The sequence below is a fragment of the Typopeltis vanoorti genome, chromosome 16, assembly GCF_054136105.1.
Source record: "Typopeltis vanoorti isolate ZY-2024b chromosome 16, IOZ_Tvanoo_1.0, whole genome shotgun sequence".
Taxonomy (NCBI): Eukaryota; Metazoa; Arthropoda; class Arachnida; order Uropygi; family Thelyphonidae; genus Typopeltis; species Typopeltis vanoorti.
The window spans coordinates 111218551-111244836 of record NC_143564.1 but is presented as its reverse complement, the minus strand read 5'-3'; the positions used below and the strand labels follow the sequence as shown (position 1 = coordinate 111244836).

At 37.9% G+C, this 26286-nt stretch overlaps 1 protein-coding gene across 3 annotated transcripts in view; it reads left to right on the top strand.

Moving 5' to 3' along the window:
• LOC150098264 (spatacsin) overlaps positions 1 to 26286 on the top strand; it is an 891110-nt gene that overhangs the window by 658976 nt on the left and 205848 nt on the right. For all 3 annotated transcript variants that reach the window (XM_090406151.1, XM_090406152.1, XM_090406153.1), the window contains exons 29-30: positions 2350 to 2517; positions 7748 to 7897. In XM_090406151.1, coding sequence (XP_090262277.1) covers positions 2350 to 2517; positions 7748 to 7897 — 318 coding nt within the window. The remainder of the gene's footprint in view (positions 1 to 2349; positions 2518 to 7747; positions 7898 to 26286) is intronic.

Sequence of the window (26286 nt, the reverse complement as noted above, 5' to 3'; positions counted from 1 at the left end):
CAAGTTGAGAAGCAGTTAGCTAATAAGTTTCTGAATAACAAATAAAGCAACGGAAGATAGCTGAGTGACTACTGAATGACTAGCGATATTTTAGTTGAGATTTATTTTCAGGGCCGACCTTTCAAGGACACACTGAAACGTGAAGCTTAGTAAGAAGTAACTAGAGAATAAATAGAGGCAACAGGGTTGTGTTTAATGATAGCGGTGTTTAGAATTACAGTGCCTAAAGAATTATTTGAATGCCGGAGGAATGAACATCTGTACATATAAAACCCCGAGTTAAAGAATTATTGTGTATTGCCCTAATTCAAGAGTAATCAGTAGTGCTTTATACAAGAACATCTGATTATATGTATTGTGTCCATAAATTAATTCAGTTAATGCTAGAAGATTTATTTTAATGAGTGCTGTTTATTGTTAAAAGTGTTTACAGTCATAAAAAGTGTTTGTGTGTATGTTGATGAAGGAAGAAGATTAATGGTAAGATTATTCCAACTTTAATATTTCTGTTCAGAGAAGTGTGTGAGTTTCATCTTAGAATTCCCTGATGTTAACAGTAACTATCGCGGAGAATTAAAAGAAGCATAAAATTAAAAGTGTTTGTTTGTGAAGAAAAATTACTGAAATTTTTATTGTATCTTGGAACTTAAGAAACTGTGAGAAGACTGTAATATAGAGGTATCAGATTTATCTTGTCAGAGTTTGTATGATTGTACTTATCGGAGAAGCTGAAGAGTTTGTGATATCTTAATTACTGATTTGAAGTTAAGTGTGAAATTTATGATTTTAAAATTAAATGTTTGTTTTTGTTAATCAAAAGTTGAATTTTGCTTGAATCTCTTTTACTGCACCATTCATAAAAATATTCGAACCAAAGCGGGAAAATTAAGTAAGTTAAATATACTCGGCCAGTATATATAATAACATCATATAAAGGAGGATAGTTGTGAGTTGATTTTTCTTCAATTCTTGAACTAATTCAGATATAGAGTGGCGCAGTCTATAAATATAAATTTTCTCTATATTGAATTAGAAATCAACTAGCAATTTATAATTTTGTTTAAGAACATCATAGTGACTAACATGTCAGATCCAAAGTATAAATTAAGAAGTAGGATCCAACACTGTTAACTAAATTGGAGTAAGTTTAGATCTAAATTTAAAGAGATTAATTTAATTTAAAAGATTTAAACTAAATCTCTAGAAAATCTAAATTTAATCTATTATTATTATTTTTAATTAGGTTATCTTTCTAGGAGCAGTCTTAATTCTTGCAGCACCAACATTGTCATAAATGTTAGTAAAATAGATGCAGAAGTGATTTTTTTCAAGTGCAATGATACTGATTTATTTGCTTTGCTTTTTATATTGATATTCTAGATATGTTAAAAAATTTTGACAAGTAGAAATACACTTCTGGATACATTGACCATACTGAAAGCAACTAGTTTCTTTGCCATAATGTGCCCTCAACACTAGTGCCTACATATCAGAATACAGGGGGCACAAGATCTTCACAGTGTTTTAGACATGCCTGGAAGAGTATTACTTCAGTGTAATATGAATGGGAATGAAACCAGAACCCACAACCTGAGACCAAACATGACATCTATTACTTTAGGCCACCATTTGTTCTTATTTGAAATTATGACAGAAGCAGTTAAAGCTATGAAGGTAAGCATGATGATGTTTCACTATGCACTGAATTCCATCTAGTATACCTAGCAAGTCTAATTAGCATTTCCTTCAGTTACATAGTATCCTTCTTAGTGACGATTCCTTTTAAGTGGGATTTACTGGTATGTATATAGAGTAAATGCTAAGCTGCATTCTTGGAGTGCTAGCATAGTATTTCTGCTCTACAGCCAACAAGGGAAGTCTTTCCATGGTATGATTTTCATTGCCTGATGAAAAGAATTTATCATTGGAAGAAGCAACTTGAGAGGCTATACAATCACAGAACATTTCTCTCCTCCCCTCTCTCATAAATGGTGGTGCATAAATAATACTTTCTCTCTCTCTCTCTCTTGTGAGGGAGAGAGAGAAAAATGTTCTCTGATTGTCTAACCTAAGTCCACCCATAATGTTAAATGTGTTGTAGGTTCCCACATTCTGTGGGTAGGTTTTCTATCAAAAAAGAATAATTATTTATAAATTTATATGCTGCACAAAAAACATTATATTAAAAATTTTAAAGTATTGTTTATGCACCACCATATAAATCTAGATTAGAAACCTTACCTTAGATAGTAACTTCTTTTTTTAAATTAAAGTTTTAATTATACCCCTGAATATTTTTGTCATATTTTTTAAACTTTTTGTACTGATGTAATTTATTTGTTTTCTTAGCATCAAAGTGACAGTGCTGAAACCAGTGTAGATAAGTACATTTTAATGAAATTAGCTGTTCAGTGGTTGCAACAGCTTGAAATCAAGACAACAAATAAAAAAGATCTCTTAAACCAGTGGAAGCTATCTATGTGGTCATTGTATATTAAAGCAGAAGTGCAAAAGGAGGTACGTTTGGTAAATAACAATGAAATATACTGAAAAGATTTTTAAATGACTTAAGGTTAACTAAAAGATGAATTTTCAAAATGTTCTCTTCCTTATCTACTATGCCTGTTAATTGTCTTCCTCCTCACAATCAAATAAAATCTTAAGTGTTTCAATGAAAAATAGAGATGTAATGACTGGAATCACTTATATTTAATTCAAATGTCTTTATTTGTAAAATTTTCAGCAAAGTTCCTTAGCCATTGTCAATTATAGGAAAACACACAAAAAAAAAAATCAGAGCATGTGATATTATGTGCACTATCAGATGCAAGAGAATAGCTCCATCTTCATAGTTAATAAATTATTTTTAAATATAAACAAAGAAATTAATTACAAATTAAGAAACAGCCTCCTCCAAGATATCCCCACCAATCTTATACTCTGCATCCCATCTTTACTTCCCCAAATTTTAAAACCTTACACTTGGCTACATTAAACTGATATCCCCACACGCTTGACCTTTCAGATAGTCTGTTGAAGTCCTCTTGTAAGGCTACAACATCTACTCTACTTCTCATAACATCATCTGCAAACAATTGTATATCACCATTTAAGCCCCTTCTAGTGTTGTTTATATACAAAATAAATAACAATGCCCCCAAAACAGATCCCTGGAGCACCACTAGTGACATTCCTCCTCTGGAATTTCATCCTTCCTCCCATACAAAAACTGCTGATACCTATCAGACAGCCAATCTCTTATCCAACCCATCTGTCCCAATTTCACTACTAGCTTGTCATGTGACAATTTATCAAAAACATTTCCAAAATCTAAATATAATACTGTATATGCATCTCCCTTGTTCAGTGTATTCGTCACCTTGTTATAATAAGTAAGCAAATTGCTAAAACACGAATTCAAACGCTTAGTTGTATCACCCCCTTTATGAAGTGGGACAATTTTGCCATGTTTTCACTCCTTTGGAATTTGGGCCAATCTAAGACTCATGTTAAAAAGGTAAGTTAAAGTTGTTGTTAACTCCCTGAAACATTCCCTCAAGACATGCAATGATATACCATCAAGTCCATGGAAGAGGGTGCTAGAGTCGCCGGAGAACAGGGTAGGGAATTTCATCTGTGCTGAAAAAAGTGCTTTTATAATTTTTTTAATCGGTGAATAGTGGTGACTTCTGTCGAGATTTGTGCTAAGTTGTTTTTCTGTAATATAAGCGTCCTTCAGTAGTTGTTTTTGGAGTTAGTTGTCTCTATATTGTGTATTTTGGTTACCGAGAAGACGGGGGTTGGAATCGGATGCATAACGGTGGAAGAGAAGATAAAGATAACATAAGTTTACATTATTTAGTTTTATTTTATTTATATTTAGTATACTTAAATGTTTTGTTTGTACTTTTACTTATATAGTTATACTCCCTTATACTTATTTAGTGTTTAGTTGTAATAGTTCCTCGACAGTATTTTGAATAATGGCGGCAGCTAAAATTGCAAATGGCGTATTACCAAGTCTTCCCTCATTTAAGGACTCCATTTTGCATGATATAATATTTTGGGATTTTCTACCATGTGGGACTTGTGGAATGTATGCGTCCCGGCAGTTGTATATGTGGCAGGTGAGAGAAGAGGAAATACATATATGCACAAAATGCAGGCAATAGGAGGAACTTGGTGAGTTAGAGATGACTATAACTGACCTCGTTGCGTCAGAGATGGGAGATTCTCCACATAGAGAGATGAGTGGCATGATAGAGGGCGAGAATAGCGAGAGAAATGAATAAAATAATGAGAGTGGGGAGTATGGAAAAGTTGAATGATTGTGAAGTTTACGGAGATGGTCTCAATTGGGAGAATGGCAAATAAGAATGGCTGACTTGCAGAGAGAGAGAAAGAGATCAGCTGAAAGAGCAGGTGGAATGTCTAGGGAATGAGATGAGAAGCGTGAAAGATGAGATTTAGGCAAATGGAAGAGACGAATGCATGGCAAATCAGAGTAGAAGTGAGAGAGAGTTATGGAAATGATTCATGGAGGGAGGAATTGGAAGGCTGAGATATCATTAATGCTTGGGAAATTGTGAAGGAATATTTGTTAGCAGCAATAGTGAGCTGTATTCCACAAGTGAAGAAGAGGACACAATTTGGTGTAAAGTGGATGACAAACAATATTAAACAGGATCTGCATGCGAAAAAGAGGCTATGGAAGAGATATAAGGAGACAGGTGAAGAGAAGATGCATGAAGAATATAAAACATAGGCCAGGAGTGTGACTAGTATGGTAAGGAAGGCGAAACTGGAATATGAGAAGAGATTGGCCCTAAGATCCAAAGAAAATCCTAGGGAATTTTTTTAGCTGTGTGGCCAGTAGGAGGAGAAATGATTGTGGAAGAATGACATTGTGGGATAAAAATGGGAAAGGAGCTACTGATGCAGAGGACATAATGGAATTGTTCAATGAACACTTTATTGGAGTATTTCATCCTGGAGGAGTAAATTTTGATACTAGAGGGATAGGACCGGTTCGAGGTTTAGAAGTGCAAGAAGAGAGTGTGTTCCAAATACTGAGTACTCTGGATGTCAGCAAAGCTGTGGGACTAGATGGTATTTAACCACGATTTTTGAGAGAATGTGCTAAAGAACTGACAGCTCCTTTGACCTGGCTTTTCAATGAAAGTCTGGGAAAGCTATGGGAAAGCTGCTGAGGGAATGGAAGGAAGGTAAGATAGTGCCATTGCATAAGGGCGGTAGCAGACTGGAGGTGTCTAATTACAGGCCAGTTTGTGTGTCATCATTAGTTGTTAAGATCTTGAAGAAATTAGTGAGGGACTGTATACAGCATTGGGCAGATGAGGGTAATGTTATCTGTGAGAATCAACATGGATTTGTGAAGGGGCGCCTTGTTTTAGTAATATGCTAGGTTTTATAATAAAGTACAAGAGCAGTAGATGAGGGAAAGGCATGTACTGCCATTCTCTTGGATTTAGCGAAGACATTCAACAGGGTGCCACATGATAAGCTGATATTTAAGTTGCAGCACATGGGTTTGGATGTCATATGGCAACATAACGTGAAATCAGTGACTTCAACAGAGGTGTCATCATAGGCTGTCACATTGGTGGCATGTCCATACATATTATTGCTGCTCAACTGGAGCATTCATAATCAGTGATTGGCAGGTGTGATCAACAAATGGAGACATTCTGTCATCACTAGTGCAGGAAAACATTGGTGACGGCTGCCGAAAATGAGAGATCAGAACAGGAGGGTTTAAAACTGGTATTATTCAAAAACCAGTTACAATTGGCATAAACCATTTGTGATGAGTTCCACAGTGTAAGTAATACCATGATGAGCACTAATACTATACAAAAAGAACTCCATTTACTGAGCTTCCATGGAAGAGCAGTGTCACACAAGCTGAACCTCACAACAACAAACAAGGTGGCTCGTCTGGTCAGTGGAAAACGGTACTCTGGAGCATTGAATCAAGGTACATCTGTTTCCAGTCTTATGGTTGTGTGTGTGAGTGAGAATCTCCCACACAGGAAATTTGGAACCCACATCATATCAATGCAGTGTGTTGGCAAGGGGAAAATGTTTGCATTATTATTTATTTATTTTATTTTATTATGTGTTTATTTTTTGATGAAATAATTTACTTTGCAATTATTGTTTTCCCAATTTAAAAAAATTGATATTTCATGAAAAGCACAATCTAAGTATTATGAAATAACATGAGGATCTTCTGTTGATGATTACTTTGTACCCACAGTAAAGTTTGGTGGTGAAGGAGTAATGGTGTGGGATGCATTCATCTGGTTTGGAGTGGAATCACTGTAGTTCCATGAATGCAGCTCAGTACCTTGATGTTTTGGATAATCAGGTGCTGCCTACACTGTAGAGGTTTTATGGAACGGACCCATGCTACTATCAAGACGACAATGCCCCATGCCACAAAGCTGCAGCTGTTATGGAATGGTATGAACAGATGGGTATTAAATTGGCCTGGGCTGAGTCCTGAACTGAACCCCATCGAACACCTGTGGGAAAAATTGGAGTGGCAATTGAGGTCCAGAGTAGCACGTCCTCGATCTTAGATGATTAGATGTTTTGTTCGGGGAATTATTGAATGAAAGGAATAGTTTTCCAGAATCTGTTGTGAGTGCTGTGTTAGTAAATGAGTTCAAAACAAAATATGATGGATATTGTCTGAATGATGGTTAGTGCTTGATGAAATGCTTAAGGCCCTTACAATAATGCTAATGTCCAGATGATACCTGGCAGCATCACTTAAAGATAAGGCTGACCTCTTGACATCAGTCTTCTCCTACAATTCATACAGATTTATCCTGATAAACAGACAAAAGTGACCAGTCAAATGAATTCACACAACTAACAGACATGATATACTGGTCTCATTGCCTTAGTTGCTTTGGCAATAATTTGAAACAGCCAAACCCTTTACCATAAACAGTATGATTAACTATATGGCTCCGCTGATTCATTTCTTATTTATTTCACCATAAAGAGATAAGAAAAATCTTCATTGACCTAGATAGTAATGTTCCCTGGTCTAGATGGTATCCTTCAAGTTGTGCACTAGAATTAATGCTTAGCCAGTATTAGCTATACAAGTCATTACACTCATCTGACATCTATGGAAAAAAATATTTATTCAGAGTTTTCATAAAAGTTAACCATCAAACTATGATTCCATTTCTTTCACCCCATTACTTTTGTGAAAGTAATGAGGTGATCATGACATATATGGTAAATGGTTTCCTCTAATCATATTTCTCAATTAATGCCAGAGTACACCTTGCTATATTTTACCCAGACTCTTTCTCCTATACATTAATGATCCTCAATTCTCTCCTTACCAGAAACCACTCTAAGAATATCTGATGCTATCCGGAAGAGGGCAATCTTCTTAATAGATTGCTCCTCCCTTACAAACTTCTATAGTTGCTTTCTCACGTATGCTTCGTTTCTACATTGTCTAAATACAAATTGTATAAGTATTTTCCTGGGTGTCGCTCCACAGTAAGTACTGTAATATAATAATAATAATATAGTACTTATTGTGGAGTACACCCAGGAAAATACTTAAACATAGATGCAGAATGCAGTATATTTATGTTACTGATCCATTATTTCTATTATTTATTTATATATTTTCATACATATAGCACTTTTTAGTGATAACATTATCAGATATTTGATTTTTTATTACATTTAGTTACAAGTTGCTGAAGATAAGTGTGTTCATCCATTAGCAGAATTATCAGTAGAAGAAAATATTCTTTATCAGCCTTGGGATATGACCTTCTTCCATCATTTGGATGAGGATATTGGCAAGAATATTACTTTACATCTGGAAAGCAAAATGGTAAGTACTAATAATTGAGCCAGTATGGAAGTTCGGTTGATAAGCAAAACATAATTGTTCTCACAAATGTCATGATTCACAGTTTTCAGTTTATGATCATTTCATATTTTATTATATATCATATGCAAGAAGCCTATGTAATTCAATTAGTAGTGATGCATTAGTTGGAAAGACTAGGTACAAATCCTGTCTATGACCTGAAGGATCTCCATAAGGGCTCTTGTTTGTGGTTTATATTAATTTGGAAGGTATTTCAGATTATATCATATATGAAATAAAACCTGTATTATTTTGCTAGTTTTCTCATTCCTTATGGAATGCTTCTTCAAGAGAGGGGGAAAAAAGTACAAAATTTCAATACTATACAATCAGAAAAAAGCTGACAACATTTAAATGTGGGTAAAACAACATAACTATTGGATAACTTAAAAATAGTTTTACATTTGAAGACCAGATAACATTTAAGCTAGAACTTTCGATTTTGTTATATTAGGTACAGGTACAGGTATTATGTACAGGTTTCTTGATGTAACTTTATATCCTTCATCTCAGTTTATTGCCATAGCATTTAAGGATTTTCACTTGTTTGGGAAGTGAGGTTGTGTTTATTTGTGTTTTACTTTCTCTTCAGTATTTGGACATGTTATGCCATTCTGTAGTTTTGTTTTGTTTGCCTTGTGTATTTTAGTGCGTCTATTTTTGGTGTGTTATAATGTATAATTTGACAAAACACGTTACAGATATGGCACCTGTGTGAAGGAAAATGGCAGACAGTAATGAAGGTTCGCCATCGTTATCAAAGAACGGTAGCATAAAAGAAATGAGTCAGTGTACTAGCTGTGAAATGTTCGCTTTGCGGAGTGCGGTCGGAGTATGGTTAGATGATAATAAAGGATTGAATGTGTGTAGAAAATGTAGGGAGAATGCGGAATTGAAGTGTATTTCGGCTCGTGAGTGTGATATTTTTGTGAACCTTCAGAATGAAGGAAATAGGGATATGACAAGAAACGGCAAGGTTGTACATGAAAATTGTGAGAGTGTGAATGTAGAAAGTGTGAATGATAGTATAAATGGTTTCTCAGAGAACAAAAAAGATGAGATAGATGCATTGAGTGAGATCGCGTTGTTGAATAGTGCGATAGAAAGAGCAAAACAGCAGCTAGAGTGCATGAACAAAAGTAGACTGAATGAACCAACCAATAATAAAAGGTATGACAGAAAAAATAGACGTATGAATGTGAACATGAACAAAATGAAGGATAGAGTGCTGTATGGTGACTCGTTAGTACGAGGTGTGTTAGTAGAGGATTTGACAAAATCGTACCAACCTGGTGCGACAATAAAGGACGTAACTGCGTCTATTAGAGAGCAAAAGGAAAGGGTGAAAGAAATGATTGTTGTGGCAGGTACGAATGATTTGAAAGGAGATAAAATGGAAATGATAGAAGACCTGAATGAATTGTTTGAGGTAGCAAAAGAAAAGAGTGAGAGAGTTAGAATGATTAGTCTTTTGTCACGGTATGACAGTGAAATGTTTAAAAGGAGGGCTATAATTGCAAATGACTTTATGCGTGGGTTATGTATGACGAGTGGTGTGGAATTTGTGGATGTGTGGAGTGAGTTTGATGGGCGAAAGGATCTATATAAGATGGATGGCTTGCATTTGAATGGTTACGATGTAAGAAGACTTGAGAAAGTGTTGCTGAATGTAGTGGATGTGCAAATTCAGGGAAACTAGATTTGTTAGGGGGGGGGGGGAGTAGAGATACAGTCCTTATGGAGGCAGTTGAATGTAAGAATGAATATAATACGCCAGAGCAAATAAGGACAACAAATCTGAGTGGGATAGTTAATATAAGGCATCAAGGTAGGGTTGGGGCTAATGGGGGTCTTAAATTCATGTACACTGATACTAGGAGTATTAGGAACAAGAAGGAAGAGTTTTTGGCCATGGTTGGCACTTCCAGACCACAGGTTATAGGTATTAGTGAAACATGGCTGACTGTAGATGATATAACTAGTGGGATTGAATGTGATGGGTATAGTGTGTTCAGGAATGACAGAGAGAATAAAATGGGAGGAGGAGTATTGTTGATGATAGCTGATGAGCTCCAGCCAAGGAGAATAGAAGTTGAATTGCAGGATAGAGAAAAGAGCACATTTGAGGCCATTTGGTGTGAGATTGTGGCTAGCAGTACTAAATATACAATTGGGTGCTGCTACCAGGTGATGGAAAAGATGGTGGTGACAGTATGCACAAACAAATAGAAGAAATGGGTGGAAGGAGGGTGATTATTATGGGAGATTTCAACTATGGTTGCATTGATTGGAGTGAGGAGAGGACACACGGGAGGAAGGAACTGGATTTTATGCGGTTATTAAGGGATAACTATCTGCGACAGCATGTAATGGAAAATACTAGGGGTCAGAGAGTGCTTGACCTAGTAATTACATCTGAGGATTTGGCTGTAACAAATATGACCACATTGCCACCAATCGGTGAGAGTGATCATAGGGTCTTAACTTGGGAGGTGGCTAAAGGTGCAGAATTTTCAATTAAGACAGGGTACATGTGGAATTATCGGGCTGGAAAGTATGACAAGCTTAGGAGTTTGATTGGTTCAGTGCCATGGCATGTACAACTGCAAGGACTAGAAGTTGATAGTGCATGGGAGGTAGTTAAGAAGTGCTTGCATGAAGCAATGGCTGACTGTATACCTAGAGTCCGAATAATAAATCAAGTAGGGGTTAAATGGATGAATAACACCATTAAGCTTGAGTTGCAAAAAAAGAAACAACTATGTAGGGAATTTAAGGAGAAGGGTGACCGGCAGGCACATGAACGGTATAAAGCGCAGGCCAGAAGGGTGACGAGTGTGGTAAGAAAACCAAAAAAGGATTACGAAAGAACATTGGCCATGCAGGCTAAAGAGAATCCTAAACAGTTTTTTAGATATGTAGCAAGTAAAAGGAAAAATGTACATGGCAGATTGATTTTAAAGAATGCCGATGGTAGGGAGGTAACTGAATCAGTTGAGATAGTTGAGTTACTGAGTGAGCACTTTGCAAAAGTATATCATCCAGGTGGTGACATTGCAGAAACGAATAAACCAGTAGATTATACGGGAATTGTGGTTAATGAAGTGGAGGTGAGTAGTCTATTGCATAACCTCAATGTCAATACATCAGTGGGATTGGATGGTATACCAGCTCGTGTTGTACGAGAAGCAGCTAAAGAATTGTCAGTACCCTTGACCATTTTGTTTAATTTGAGTCTCGGGTCTGGGTTAGTCCCGAGTGGGTGGAAAGAGGGGAAAATAGTTCCACTGCATAAAGGTGGTTCCAAGACTGCTGTTGTAAATTACCGACCGATTAGCATATCAGGAATCATTGTCAAGGTCTTAGGGAAAATAGTCAAGAGGAAAATACAAGATTGGATAGAAGAAAATGGGATACTGTATCGGGGACAGCATGGTTTTGTGAAGGGTAGGTCATGCCTCAGTAACTTGCTTACGTATTATAACACAGTGACGGCTGAACTGGATAAGGGTAATGGGTTTACGGTGATTCTACTGGACCTTGCCAAGGCCTTTGACAGGATTCCACATGGAATTCTAATCAGTAAATTGCAGCATATGGGAATGGACATAGGGTTTGGTGAGATGGATAGGAGGGTGGTTGACGGAGAGATATCAGAGAGTGGTTTACTCGGGAGTAGAGTCCACAAGACGGCCTGTGACTAGTGGTGTGCCACAAGGATCTGTTCTTGGACCACTGCTGTTTAATTTGTTCATAAATGATATAGGAAATGATCTGAGAGGAACAGTTCATTTGTTTGCGGATGATGCGAAGTTGGGTAGGGCAATAGTGAATGCAGATGACGTCAAAATTTTGCAGGATGATTTGGATAGATTGGAGGTCTGGGCTAAGGGGAATGGATGTCAGTTTAATGTGGCAAAATGTAAGGTTATGCATTTTGGGGTGAAAAGATTGGCGGCAGTTTACTGCATTGATGGAACCGTGCTCCAGGAAATTGATGAAGCACGAGACTTAGGAGTGTTGGTAGATAAGGAATTGAAATTTAGGGGACACATTGCAAAAGTGACCAAAACAGCTCATCAAATCATTTGGTTGCTGAAGAATACGTTGACAAGCAGAGACAAGCAGGTTATTGTTCCTCTGTATCGAGCCTTGATAAGACCCCATCTAGACTATGCTCAGATTTGGTCACCTAGGTTTCTTCTTGATGGGGAGGAGGTGGAGAGGATCCAGAGGCGAGTGACTAAGATGATAGCAGGTCTGTGGAATGAACCGTATGAGAACAGGTTGAGGATTTGTGGGTTGCAAAAATTGGTTGATAGGCGGAGAAGGGGAGATATGATTGAGACATTCAAATTACTGAAGGGTTTCTATAAAATTAATTCAGAAGATATTTTTGAGAATAGGGCTGGTTGTGGGAGGACTAGGGGACATCCATGGAAACTGGGCAAAAGTGTGGTTAGTAAAGGTGTTAGAGCTGGGTTCTTTATTTTAGAGTAGTGAATGAGTGGAATGCGCTCCCTGAGTCTGTGGTGGATGCAGTGACAGTGAATGAGTTGAAGGCGAGGTATGATAGATACTGTATGAATGTCAAATAGTTGTGATGAATATGATTTGGGGCCTCCCTCGATGAGTCTAATGACTCCCTGGAGTTTCCCGTGATAATAATAATAATAATAATAATAATTCAGAGTTCTTCTGAGCAGCCAGTCTTTCCTACATCACAAATACCACATAAGCAGTAGATTTTGTAAGCTATTGTTTTTTTTTGTAACATTTTCTTTTTCAGTTTTATATGTAGAAATACAGTGCTTGGTAAGAAGTTAAGGGACGCCATAGTGTGAGAAACAAACAGTTATGGGACCAACCTGAATAAGATGTAGGACCTGCTTTCACTGTGATGATTACAGCACATACTTTCCACAAGCATTTGATAGTGATCAATGGGAATTTTGACCCATTCTTCATGTAGGCATGTAATAATGTCCTCAACGGTTGTGGGGTATACATCCCTTGACCTCACCTGATGCTTTCATTCACCCCACAGACGTTCAGTAGGGTTCAGATCAGGACTCTGTGGAGACCAGTCGTGTGGTGATGTCCACAAACGATGCATTTGCTTCAGCAGACTTATGACATGGTGCATTGTCTTGCTGAAAGAGACGATGGTCAGTTTCATAGAAGCGCCACAAAGTAAGAAGCATTGCATTATCCAGAATGTTCATATACCTCTTGGAGTTCAATGTTTGTGGCACCACATATGGAGATTCGAGGCCAAATCAGAAAAAACAGGACCATACTATCACACTTCCATCTCCAAATTTCATAGTTGGGATTACACGCTCTGGTAAGAGACATTCAAAGTAGAAGGTGTAGTGTGATTTGTCGCTTCATAGCACAGCTTTCTAAACTTCCACATCCCACTGTACATGCTCTGTGCACCACCAAAGATGATACTGCATGTTGGTTTGGGTAATGTGGGGCTTGCATATTGCAGTGCTACCATGGAAATCCATGTTATAATTCTTGGTTCTGAATGTTTTAGTACAGATTCATGTTACAGTTGATGCCTGGAACTTTGCATTCAACGTGTTGGCTGACGAATGGCAGTTTTTACATATTATTCTTTGTGGCACCCTAAAGTCACATTCAGTGAGTGTGGTGTATCGTCCACTTCAAGTAGTACTTGTAGTTTTATCCTTGCACTTCCATCTGAGTATGGTATCACTGATTACTTGCCGGCAATGATGCAATATGCTAAACAGATAGCCTTGCAATGTGGCTTTCTATCACAATGCCTCTTTCATTCTTTGTCAGTGCCCTTCTTGCAGCCATTTCACCCGGACACATTTGCACTGACTTGAGAGCATCAACTTCCTCCAAGTTATGCCAGCTACAAACACATTACTTGTTATATGGCATGATGCACATTACCCATGTGGGGGGGTGCCCGCTGACCTCTTTCCAAGCTGTGTCTGTGTGTGTGTATCAGTTGCATCATATGCCCATTTAGGTTGGGTATGCTGTCGTGTGATTTATGCAACCCACTCTACAAAATTCACGTCTGTTTGACTGTACTTTTATTTGATTTGATTGCATTTTATTGATGTATGAATTAAGAATCATAGAGCATTAGTGCTCATCTTAATTGGTCCCATGGATAACTTTGAATACTTCAATTTATCAATTAATATAATGTAATTAATATAAGTTATGCCATATAATATGCTTTATAATATGCTAATAAAATATGCTTTCCATATTTTTAATATGGAAAGCATAAATGTCAAATGAACAATCGCTATGCTTCACACATGCTGCTTTATGTGAGAAGCACAAAGGATTTACGCTTCATGGTGAAATTAGATTATCATTGGCAAATACTAGAGTGAAACATGGATGATTTGAATTTTGATATGATTTTTAAATACAGCCATAGAATGCGCATTGAAATCCAAAAAAAGTAATCACTTGGGAAATTATTATTTTTCCAGACTGAACCAAAGAAAGGTTGAAATAACTCGTTTTACTTACTTATACACAAGTTCCAACTTCCAACTATAATCATGGTCCACGAATGCTCTGGCAGAAAATGGGACATTCAGTAGATTTTCAATACTCTTTCCCCATAGTAAATATGGGTAAAAAAAAAGTTATAAATTATTTATAGAAAATTATATATTAAAAACTTGTCTATATCAGTGTCCTAAACACATCAGTTCATACTTAAGACACTAAAATCAGATGAAACCCAGAAAGCAAAAACGACAACTCATGACAAATGACAATGTTCAATTGCATTGATTGACACAATGACCAATCGCAACCACTGATTTCTGGGTGCACACACCCTGCCTTGCCTTCTAGGGCTTAAAGCCACTGAAATACCTAGAATTTGACCCACTATGCTATCGGTATATCTATTCAAAGGGCTCAAAAGGGTCTGTATTTGTGACCGCACACTCAGGCTATTAACATGAATGTGATGCAATATTTATGCATTGAAAAGTGTCCTCTTCATGAAGCATTAGTATATTGTGTTTAAATAAACCAGGAAACAATTAGGGGAGTCTTTAACAGGAATAAATGAAAAAAATATAATATCGGTAATATTGTTATTCTGTGGATGTACACTGCACACCCTGAATATACACCCCTGATATATACACGCTGCAGTCCATAAGAACACAAAATTATAAAATTATATTATATTTAGGACAAATATAAAAAATCAAGTATATGAGAGAAAGATAAAATGTGTTATTTGAAATGCCATCCATTGACATCTATACAGGCTTTAGCACAGTCATACAGTTTTTTGGAGAGCTACAGAAAATTCTGTTTGTTCAGTTATATTTAATTCACTGTTACAGCTTTTTTGATGGTTAGAACATTTGCAAATTAGTGTTCTGTCAGCTTCATTTTCAAGTTGGGAAACAGAAAAGTCTGGAGGGGAGAAATCCTTTTGTGTGTGTGTCAAAAAGTAATGACAATTCACAGCTTTATGAGTGAGTAGGCTGTTGTGCAACAGGAAAAAATCTCATGACCAGAATTCAGTGGGACAAATGTGTTGAATGCTTGAGAGATTATCCATAACTTCTATATAAAATTCTGCATTCACTCTTCTCCCTTCCAGTACAAATGCTTTGTGCACCATGCCTTGAGAGTCAAAAAATTATCAACTTTGTTTTGATATGTGTTTTGGAAATTTTTGTTTGCATATGCCATTGTAAAAATGTCCTCACAAGATGTGACTTGATCTTTTCTTTTCTCAGCTGTCAAGCCATGGTAGGAGAAAATGTGCATGCAATCTTCACTCAAAATGTGAAGAATGACAATGCTCTTAGGGATGTTCGAAGCTTCTGCTGTCAGTGAAGTGATTTGATGATTGTTCTTCACCATTTCAATGACATCAACAATGTTTTCCTGAATTCAAGTCAATATGGAATTGCCACTTCTCTAGTCATTTTCTCTGAGTCCCTTCTGTCACATTAGATCAGTTCAGAGTCTCATTTCCATATGCCTTTTATACCATTTCTAGGGTTTCTATATTAGAAAGATCCACTTTAAAACAAAATATAATTGCAGTTTTCTGTTCACTTTTCATATCCATGATGTACAAAGAAAAAATTCATTTAAAAAAAATTTTTTTTTAAATGAAGATTAGAAAATGAAATAGAAAATAAGCAAATAAGAGCAGTGCAGAAAAAAAGGGGGGCAACGTCACAGAAAAAGTTAAGTAATTATATCAATAAATTAGAAAAAGAAATTTGTAAACCGAAACCCAAAATCTATAAACAGTTAAGATTTTATCCCCTAGCCATGAAAAGACCAACCATGAATAGATTATTGTTATAATTAAAAAATTTAACTTGTAATACTCTCCCAAATAGCATAACACTGAAAGAATTAAATGAAACATTAAAGGAAATGAAATGTAATATACATCTGTTATATTATCTGTAGACTGGTCTCCTCCCCTTCTTTCTTCTCTTCTTTCTCCTTCTCTCTCCCTCACCCCAATGCTATTAGAGTATTTGAGGGTTAGGGTTGAATCTTTCCTATCTTGCTATGTCATTTCGTCTTGTGCAGCCATCAAAGGGGGCAAGCTAACCTCAATAGGTGCCGGTCCTAAGCCTGTATAAATGGCGAGGGTTGATGTCAGGAAGGGCGGTCGTAAAACTTCACTGCCAGCTCTAGCTATGATCTAATGATCGAAAAGAAAGTGATACAAGGGCTAGGACATGTAGCCACATTGCCCTACAGCTGCGAGAAGTGGACGAGGGCTACCACATCAAGGGCGGGTGCAGTTAAAGAAGCTAACCCATCAGGTGGAGAGAATGTTGCAAGTGGGAACATCGAATGTTGGAAGCATGACTGGAAGGGGAAGAGAGGTGGCAGACATGATGAGGAAAAGGAAGTTGGGCATTTTATGTGTGCAGGAGACAAGGTGGAAGGGGAAAAAGGTGAAGGAACTGGGAGATGGGTATAAATTGTTCGACTCTGGAGCGAATAAAGAGGGAAGAAATGTGATGTCGGAATTGTGGTGTGTGGCAGAATGAAGGGTGAAGTACTGGAAGTGGGTAGGAGGAACGACAGGATCATGCGAATGAAACTGGAGCTTGGAGAGGAGCAAGTGGTCAATATCTATATGTGTATACGCCCCGCAAGTTGGCTGTACAGCAGAGGAGAAAGATGAGTTCTGGAATGTTCTAGATGAAGAAATGAGGGAACTGGAAGAAAACGAGATGATAATTGTCAGAGGAGACTTGAATGGACACATAGAGAGATAGAATAGGGACTGTGAAGGGGTGCATGGCAGCCATGGAGTAGGAATGATGAACCAGGAAGGAGAGGGGATTGTGGACTTTGCAGTAGCATTTGATCTGGCAATTGTGATCTCATTTTTCTACAAGAGGGAAGAACATTTGATAACATTTAGAAGTGGTAACAACAGTACAGAAATTGACTACATTTTGACTTGAAGAAAACATCTTAAGGAAGTGACAAATTGTAAGGTAATCCTCTACAGATCAAGTGACACAGCAACACTGGCTGCTGTGGAGACTTTAAAATAAGATTGAAGATAAGAACCTTTGGAAACCATGGGATGACGACAATTAAGTGGTTTCGCTTAAGAGAAGAGAGTGTGAGGAATCGTTTTAGGGAGAGAGTGTTAGAGAGGATTTGGGATGGACTAGAAAGTGTACAAGATTGGTGGAAACATAATTCAAAAGCAATTCTGAGCTGCAATCAAGGTGCTTGATGAGACATCTGGAAAGATTAGAGAACGGAAGGAGGGTTGGTGGTGGAATAATAATGTACAAGAAGCAGTGACACCTAATAGGAAGGCAAAGCAGAAGTGGGATGAGTCAAGAGTGGAAGAGGACAGAGAGAGAAAACAAGATGCCAAGAGAGTTGTGGCACAGGTGAAGGCCATGGCATATCAAGTTCTTTATGATCAATTAGAAACAAAGGAAGGACAGAGAAAAACTTACCGACTAGCAAAATGTAGAAATAAGGCATCAAAGGACATCTTACATGTGAGACAGATCAAAGCCTCTGGAGGAGGAGTATTATGGAGGGATGTAGATATAAAAAAACAGATGGAGAATATACTTTGAAGGACTTTTGAATGAGGAAAATACGAGGACTCACAGAGATGGGCAGTCTTCTGAGGGGATAGTGCAGAACATCAGTAGAGTGGAAGTGAAGGAGGCCATGAAGCGGATAAAGAATGGAAAATCGGTGGGCCCTGACAGGATCCCAGTGGAGGCATGGAAGGCACTGGGAGAAGAGGGAATTGACCTGCTGTGGGACCTGTTCATGAAAGTTTGCCAACAGGAAAATATACCCGAGGAATGGGGGGGAAAGTACTCTTGTCCCCATCTACAAGGGGAAAAGGGGGGATGCACAAGACCATAAGAATTACAGAGGAATAAAGTTGATGTTCCACACAATGAAAATCCTAGAAAGGGTTCTTGATGGAAGATTGAGGAAGGAGGTGAAGATTGCAAAGGAGCAATTTGGCTTTGTGCCTGGTCAATCAATGACAGATGCTATCTTTGAGTTACGGCAGATGATTGAAAATTTCGAGAGAAACAATGGGAGCTACATCTGGTATTTATTGATCTGGAGAAAGCATACGGTAGAGTACCAAGGCAAGAAGTATGAAGGTGTCTGAGGGAGAAGAAAGTACTGGAGAAATATGTCAGGTTGGTGCAGGAGATGTCCAGAAATGTGAAGACAAGAATTCAGACCTGCCTGGGACAGACAGAAAGTTTTCAAATGACAGTTGGCTTGCATCAAGGGCCAGCATTAAGTCCATTCCTGTTTAATATTGTGGTGGAGGTGGTGATGGAGAATGTGAGAGAAGATGCGCCTTGGACAATGCTGTATGCAGATGACATCTTGCTGTGTACAGATTCAAGAGAAGAAGTGGCAGCTAAACTGAAAAGATGGAGGAAAGTATTGGAAGAGAGGGATATGAGACTGAGCAGAAGTAAGACAGAGTATATGTGTTGCAAAGTGGATGGCGGCCAGGAGACAGATCTGAAACTCGAAGGAAATGTCATCAGGAAGGTGAGGGACATTAGATACTTAGGTTCAACAGTGGAAGATGATGGAGAGGCTGAGAAGGAAGTGGGATGCAGGATACAAGCAGGTTGGAGGAACTGGAGGGAGATGGCTGGAGTGTTATGCGATAAGAGGGTGCCGATCAAGCTGAAAGGCAAAATCTATGGGACAGTAGTGAGACCAGCTATGACATATGCTATGGAAACTGTGGCCCCTGAGGAAAAATAACATCAGCAGGATGGAGGTAACAGAGATGAGAATGCTTAGATGTGTGGTGTGACCAGAAAGGATTGTCTGAGAAATGACTATGTGAGGGGAATGGTGAAAGTTACAAACTTAGAAGCAAAGATACAGGAGGCAAGGTTGAGATGGTTTGGTCATGTGATGAGGAGGGAGGACGAATATGTGGAGGAAAAGGTCATGCAGATGGATGTGCAGGGGAGGAGGAATCACAGACGGCAAAAGAAGAGATGGAGGGAGCTGGTGGAAGAGAACTTGAGGATGAAGAACTTGGATGTGGTTACAGCCCAAAACAGGAGGATGTGGAGGAGACTCACCAAAAGCGGCATTCCCACTTAAGTGGGACAAGCTGCAGAAGAAGAAGATTAAAGGAAATGAAAAACTTGAATCGCTAATTCAAGATAGATTCACAATAATTAATGAATTATGGAAAAAATAAATTTAATCCTAGATTTCTTACTTAAATATGATAATATTAAAATGTGTACTGACTGGAACTATTGAAATATGATTCTCATTGAAAAAAAAAAAAAAAAAAAAAAAAAAAAAGAATAACTGCATAAACTACAATAAGTTTACTAAACAAAAAGTATAGCACAAAAATATTAAAGTACACAATTAAAACTGTCCCTGAAAATTATTATTAAATGAGAATCTCCATGAAGTCCAAATTATACAGTGCCTGTTATACTTCTCCTTGAACTCATTCTTTTGAGGTGCGGGGGGGGGGGGGGCACAAAACCAACTCTGGAAACACTTTCTCAACAATAATAGACTGTTAAGATACTACACAACAGGGCTAAACTTATCAGTTCAAATGACAATGCCCTAACCACAAAACTAAACCACATCCTCAACACTTTCTCAGCCAATAGCTACCCGCAAAAAATCCAAAAAATATTGAAACCAGTAAACCACAACCCACTTCACAACAAGGATTACTCTAAATCCATCACCATTCCCTACATCCGAGGTACCTCGGAAAAAATTACCAATATCCTAAAAAAACATGACTTGACCTCTTGTTACAGACCATATAGAAAATTGGCGTCCCTTATCCATTCCACTAAAGACTAACCACTTCCCCTAGACCTACCTGGTGGTATACCAGGTCCCTTGCAGCTGTAAGCTGTCCTACTTTGACCAAATAAGCAGGAGCAGGACAGCGAATATCAGAATTTCAGAACACAAGGACTACATCCGGTTTCACCAATACAGCCACTCTGGTCTTGCAGACCATGCTCTGTATACACGCACACAGAATACGGTTGAAGAAAGCCACGTTAATATACGGTAATACACCATACTAAATGCAAATTTGAAAGGCCATTCATGGAATCAGCCTCAGCCCTAAGAAACATGCCAAACCTCAACAAATTTGGTTGCATGAGACTTCCCCAAATCTGGGAGACTTACATCAGAAGACCTTCAGCCCAATGGCCAAGAATACCTACATAGCCCGCTAGGGGGCACCATCGGGACTTTTAGGAGAAACAATAGCTTCCTGCTTTGTTCTCATTTACTGTGTGTAGTGCCTGCGTGCACATGTCTTTATTTTAAGTTCCTGTGAAGATGGCAAAATATTGGAATATTGGAAATATAGATTAAAGTTTAATTTAATTTATTTCCTTTGTACGTTGTAAATTCCTTAAGTTATTTAATAAGCATGTTTAACCAACGTCTAAGCCTTTCTATGAAAATTACTATCATCCACGGAGATTCCATCGCACACAAGGCCCGCCATTATGGTAAAATGAAGCTGAAGCCATCAAGACAACTGAACCCTTTGAACTTCCTAAAACGCTGTGGAGATAATCAGGTAATCCCAAATTGTTCTTTTTACAAAAGGCTCTCCGAATTTATAACCGCACTAGGCAAGCTCTGCTATGAGAACAAATTGCCGCCACTTGCTTTGTCCTAGCTGATGCAAACTTAGCTATTCGGGTGCTCGAAGAAGAGCTTTCCAGCATGTTAAACCACGAGCTTTGGTCAATTATACGACATCTCGTGCACTGCTGCAGATAAAGAATTTTAAAAAATACAAGGTTGGCATATCAAGAAATTTGAGAATTTAAAAAAGAACTCGACCTCCGACCAAAACTTCCTGCCGACACTGTAGTCAACCTTTCTTCAGTTAATTTGAAGCCTGAAACACTCAATGCTCTCTCATGTGGCCACAACTTTGCCATTGCTCCCAGAAAATTACCAGCTGAGGATATAATGATCCAAATTGAACGCAGAATCTGCCACCTCCCAAACCACGTTGCCAACAATATTAGACTGCATGTAGCTTGTGTTCTCACCAAGCAAGACCACCAAAAACCAACATATCCAATAAGGAATATAAATCTCTGCAGGAATTGAAGAAAAACAAAGAATTAGTAATCACCAAAATGGATAAAGGTAACACCAGAGTAGTACTTAACCAAACGGATTACACAGCTAAGCTTAATGCTCTATTATTAGATTGGCTACTTACCTCCCTACTGAATACAATCCCACCAACTCACCAATTAGAAAATTCCACAGGCTCCTTAAGAAGGTCACTTCTTGGCCTGTAGAAGTCACTAACAAATTAAAACCGTTTAACTCCATACTTCCCCCCCATATATATGGACTCCCAAAAATACATCAAGAAAATGTGCCATTACATCTCATAGTTGATGGCATCAATTTCTCCACCTACAAATTAGCTAAACATTTGGCCAAAGCACTCACACACTATACTGGCAACACACCATCACCCATAAAAAACTCAGCCCACTTCAAAGCCAGTATAGAAAACCTTACACTCTGTTATGTCGCTGCATTTATTGTTATATCGTGGTTTTTCCTTATTTTTATATTTTTTTTTTGTATTCTTCTTCCTAATTTTATCACTCTTAAACTATCACTGTGTAGTGTTATCACTTTAACTATGTACTTTTATGGTCTCTACTCATGAAACTATCATAACACTGCACTCTCGCATTTACTGAAAAATCTATCCAGACAATTGGCCGATTCTTAGAATGATTAAGTATATTAAATAATTAATAAAGGGTAGACCTCTGAATAGAGCCCTATCCTCAGTAATAACGGTCTGGACTCACCTCCTAAATCAGGTTCTGACAAAATTTATTTGATCAAGCTGTGCCAGCCAGATCCCTAGGTTAGAAATTTCTCTTAACCAAGGAGTAACCCTTAGAAAATATACTAAGCTAATCAATTTACTAATTGCTTCCTATCTCAGTTTATCTATGTCACTTAATTTACTTTAGTTTGCAGTCATGGTCTCTGTCAAATAATTCTATCCCTCTCGGATTCAGACATTAGCAAGCGGTGCATTGGATTCAAATCAAGGCACAAACCAGGTTAAGATATTCAAGATACATTTATTAAATTCCTAAGGTTACACATTTACAAGAATAAACTCAATTGGAACATAGATATCCTAAGTAAAAAGGTTAAGCATAGCGACTGTATTTTATATAACAACTTAAGCATAGATTAATTCCATAGTACAAACTTTGTTAGCATCCTTCAAATATCCTTACTAGTTTACACATTCTCTCAAATTAATTCAATCACATCATTACTCACAACAATTCATTCAATTAATTACTTGAGAAATATCCCTAAGACTTAAAATACTGCTATCCAATGTTTGCTATAGTCCTTTTCCTACAAATATAGAGTTCTAAAACTTAACATCTCTTTTCTTCTAGATTACAATATTCCTCTCTTTTTTTTTTTTTTTATAAAGAATTACAAAAGGTTTTACATTACCGTATTTCCGAAGTATATTCATTCTGTCATCTTATCCTTACTTCATCCCACGGAATGTCCAATCTTCTTCTAGATGATTGTCTCACAGGCTAGGCTTGGACTCCGTTGTTCTGCCTTTCTTTCCCATTGCGGACTAGAAACAGCATGGCTCGGATCGATCCACGTGGACATATATGGCGGTCACCTCCATCAAGCTTGCTCAGAATGCTGCCGATTATCTCCTCGTTGATTCCTTCCGTACGACATCTCGAAAAGATGGCCGTGGATAACCACACGCTATCGATAAGATCCCGAACTCGAACTCACCCCAACTTCACAAGAAAATCCCCAGCAAAACAGGCAAAAGACAAAAAGACTCCTTGAAAGGGAGACAAACCCCTTTTATATTCACTACCTTTGGTGCCCTCTTCACTCCCATACCTTTCTGCCAGGCACCCGCTTTTTGCGAACGTGTCATTTTTTTCTATTTGCATCTTCCTGGAAAATTTCGTGTATGTGCCGCGTCTTCCTGGAAAACACCTAACGCATGCTGCCCCGCACGTAGGCAATTTGCCATAGGCTATACAATTCACCCGAGGTTTTTGTTAGTGGACTTTGAACTTCTGTTACATGCCTTAACATATATCTTACAACTTCTTCCATTATAAATTCTTACAAAATGACATCGTTTACCTTTAAGTAATATCACATAAAATAGTACTAGCATATGATTCATTAAACAATTTGTATCTTTACCTATGTACAAGCATTTTCGTTGTTGTTTAGCTAAAACTTGTTGAATCCTGAATAAATTATTTCTTTAAGGAAATCTTTTCATTCAAGATCCAACACACTCCAACATACTGACATAATGGTCAGTTTTTACGTCTCCTCCTTATTCAGAAATGTCCCACTCAAAGAAACCTTGGAGCTAATCCAAGCTAAATTTCCTCCCGATATCTCAGCCCTATTTCAGTTCACAATGAACTCAGGCTATTTCATTTGGCAAGAAAAATTCTACAAACAAATAGAGGGGACAGCCATGGGTTCACCACTCTCTCCCCACCATTGGCCAACTTCTTTATGGAGAATTTTGAAGAGAAAGCCTTAAACTCTGCTCCACAAAAACCAACCATATGGCTTCGCTACATTGATGATGTGTTTGCTATTTGGCCACATGGCTCTGACACACTCCTCTCCTTCCCAACACACTTAAACAACCAATACCCCAGAATCAAGTTCACCCTGGAAAAAGAGAAAAACAACAGCCTCCCTTTCTTAGACACACTAGTCACCTCCCAGCCTGATGGAACCTTGGTTTTCTCAGTTTATAGAAAACCCACCCATATACAGGCAGATACATTCACCAACAATCCCATCCCCCACCCCACCCCTCACAACAATATGGATTTATTAAGACACTACACAACAGGGCTAAACTTATCTGTTCGAATGACAATGCCCTAACCACAGAACTAAACCACATCTTCAACACTTTATCAGCCAATAGCTACCCTTAAAAAATCCAAAAAATATTGAAACCAGTAAACCACAACCCACTTCACAACAAGGATTACTCTAAATCCATCACCATTCCCTACATCGAGGCACCTCAGAAAAATTACCAATATTTTAAAAAAACATGACTTGACGTGTGTTACAGACCATATAGAACATTGGCGTCCCTTATCTGCTCCACTAAAGACCAACCACTTCCCCTAGACCTTATTGATGTATACCAGGTCCCTTGCAGCTGTAAGCTGTCATACTTTGGCCAAACAGACAGGACAGCAAATATCAGAATTTCAGAACACAAGGACTTGTCCGGTTTCACCAGTACAGCCACTCTGGTCTTGCAGACTATGCTCTGTATACACGCCACAGAATACGGTGGAACAAAGCCACGGTAATACACCATAGTAAATTCAAATTTGAAAAGCTATTCATGGAATCAGCCTCAGCCCTAAGAAACATGCCAAACCTCAACAAATTTGGTTGCATGAGACTTACATCAGAAGACCTTCAGCCCAATGGCCAAGAATACCTACATAACCTGCTAGGGGGCACCATCAGGACTTTTAGGAGAAACAATAGCTTCCTGCTTCGTCCTCATTTACTGTGTGTAGTGCCTGCGTGCACGTGTCTTTATTTTAAGTTCCTGTGAAGATGCAAAATATTGGAATATTTGAAATATAGATTAAAGTTTAATTTAATTTATATCCTTTGTACGTTCTAAATTCCTTAAGTTATTTAATAGGCATGTTTAACCAATGTCTAAGCCTTTCTATGAGAAATAATATACTGTATATTAATTGGAATAACTTTATTGGCTGCACTGTATTGGAAATTAATATTTCCAATATTTCAGCAGTCAAACCACCATCATGCATGCAGGCTGTACATAAGGTAAGTACGGCTGATGACTGAAGTCCTAAACACTGTCCCCTACTTAGTGGGCTGGGATGGGTGTTCTTGGCATTTGGCAGAAGTTTTTATGATCAGTGCTTCCCAGATTTGAAGCAGTTTTATACAACCACATTTATTTGAGATTAGAGTGGTTCCTTAAGTCAGAGGCTAATTCCGGGAACAGTCTTTCATATTTGAATTTGCTTGTATGAAGTAAGTTGTCTTTTTCCATGGTATGTTGTGGCAGGTATCCAAGACATGGCAAGCCTTGAGTTATTGTAGTGGTGGAACTGGATGTAGTCTTTGTGTTTGGCGATTCTGATATTGGCTGTCCTACCTGTTTGGCCATAGATGTTAAAAGTTTTATCACTTGGTTTTACTGTAAATTAAAGATGCAAAGAAATTATGTTCATGGTTTCATCCTTCATCCTTTCAACATGAAGTAACTTCACAACTGAGCTACTTTTATATAGAGGCTAATGACTTCACATCAATTTCTTTAGTATCCCATAATACAAAGCACATATCCTTACAGACATGTATAATGCTATGCATTACAGGAAGGGCCACTACCCAGACTGTGGTTTCAACCTTTATTGAGGTCTCATCAGTGGGAGCCAGACCCAGAAGTGATACCAAGGTTGACATAATGCAGAAGTCATATTTCCATATACAAGTAGTCAAAAGGTGTCATACCTAAAATACTCTGGATTAGAGATAGATGTTGAAAGTTTTTTCACTTGGTTGAAACTGGTCTGGATCTTACAACTGGTCTTACGCTTGGTTAATGGATGAAACCAGGAATATAATTTCTTGGCATCTTTAATTTATAGTACAACCAAATGAAACAACTTTCAACATCTATATTTAATCCACAGCAT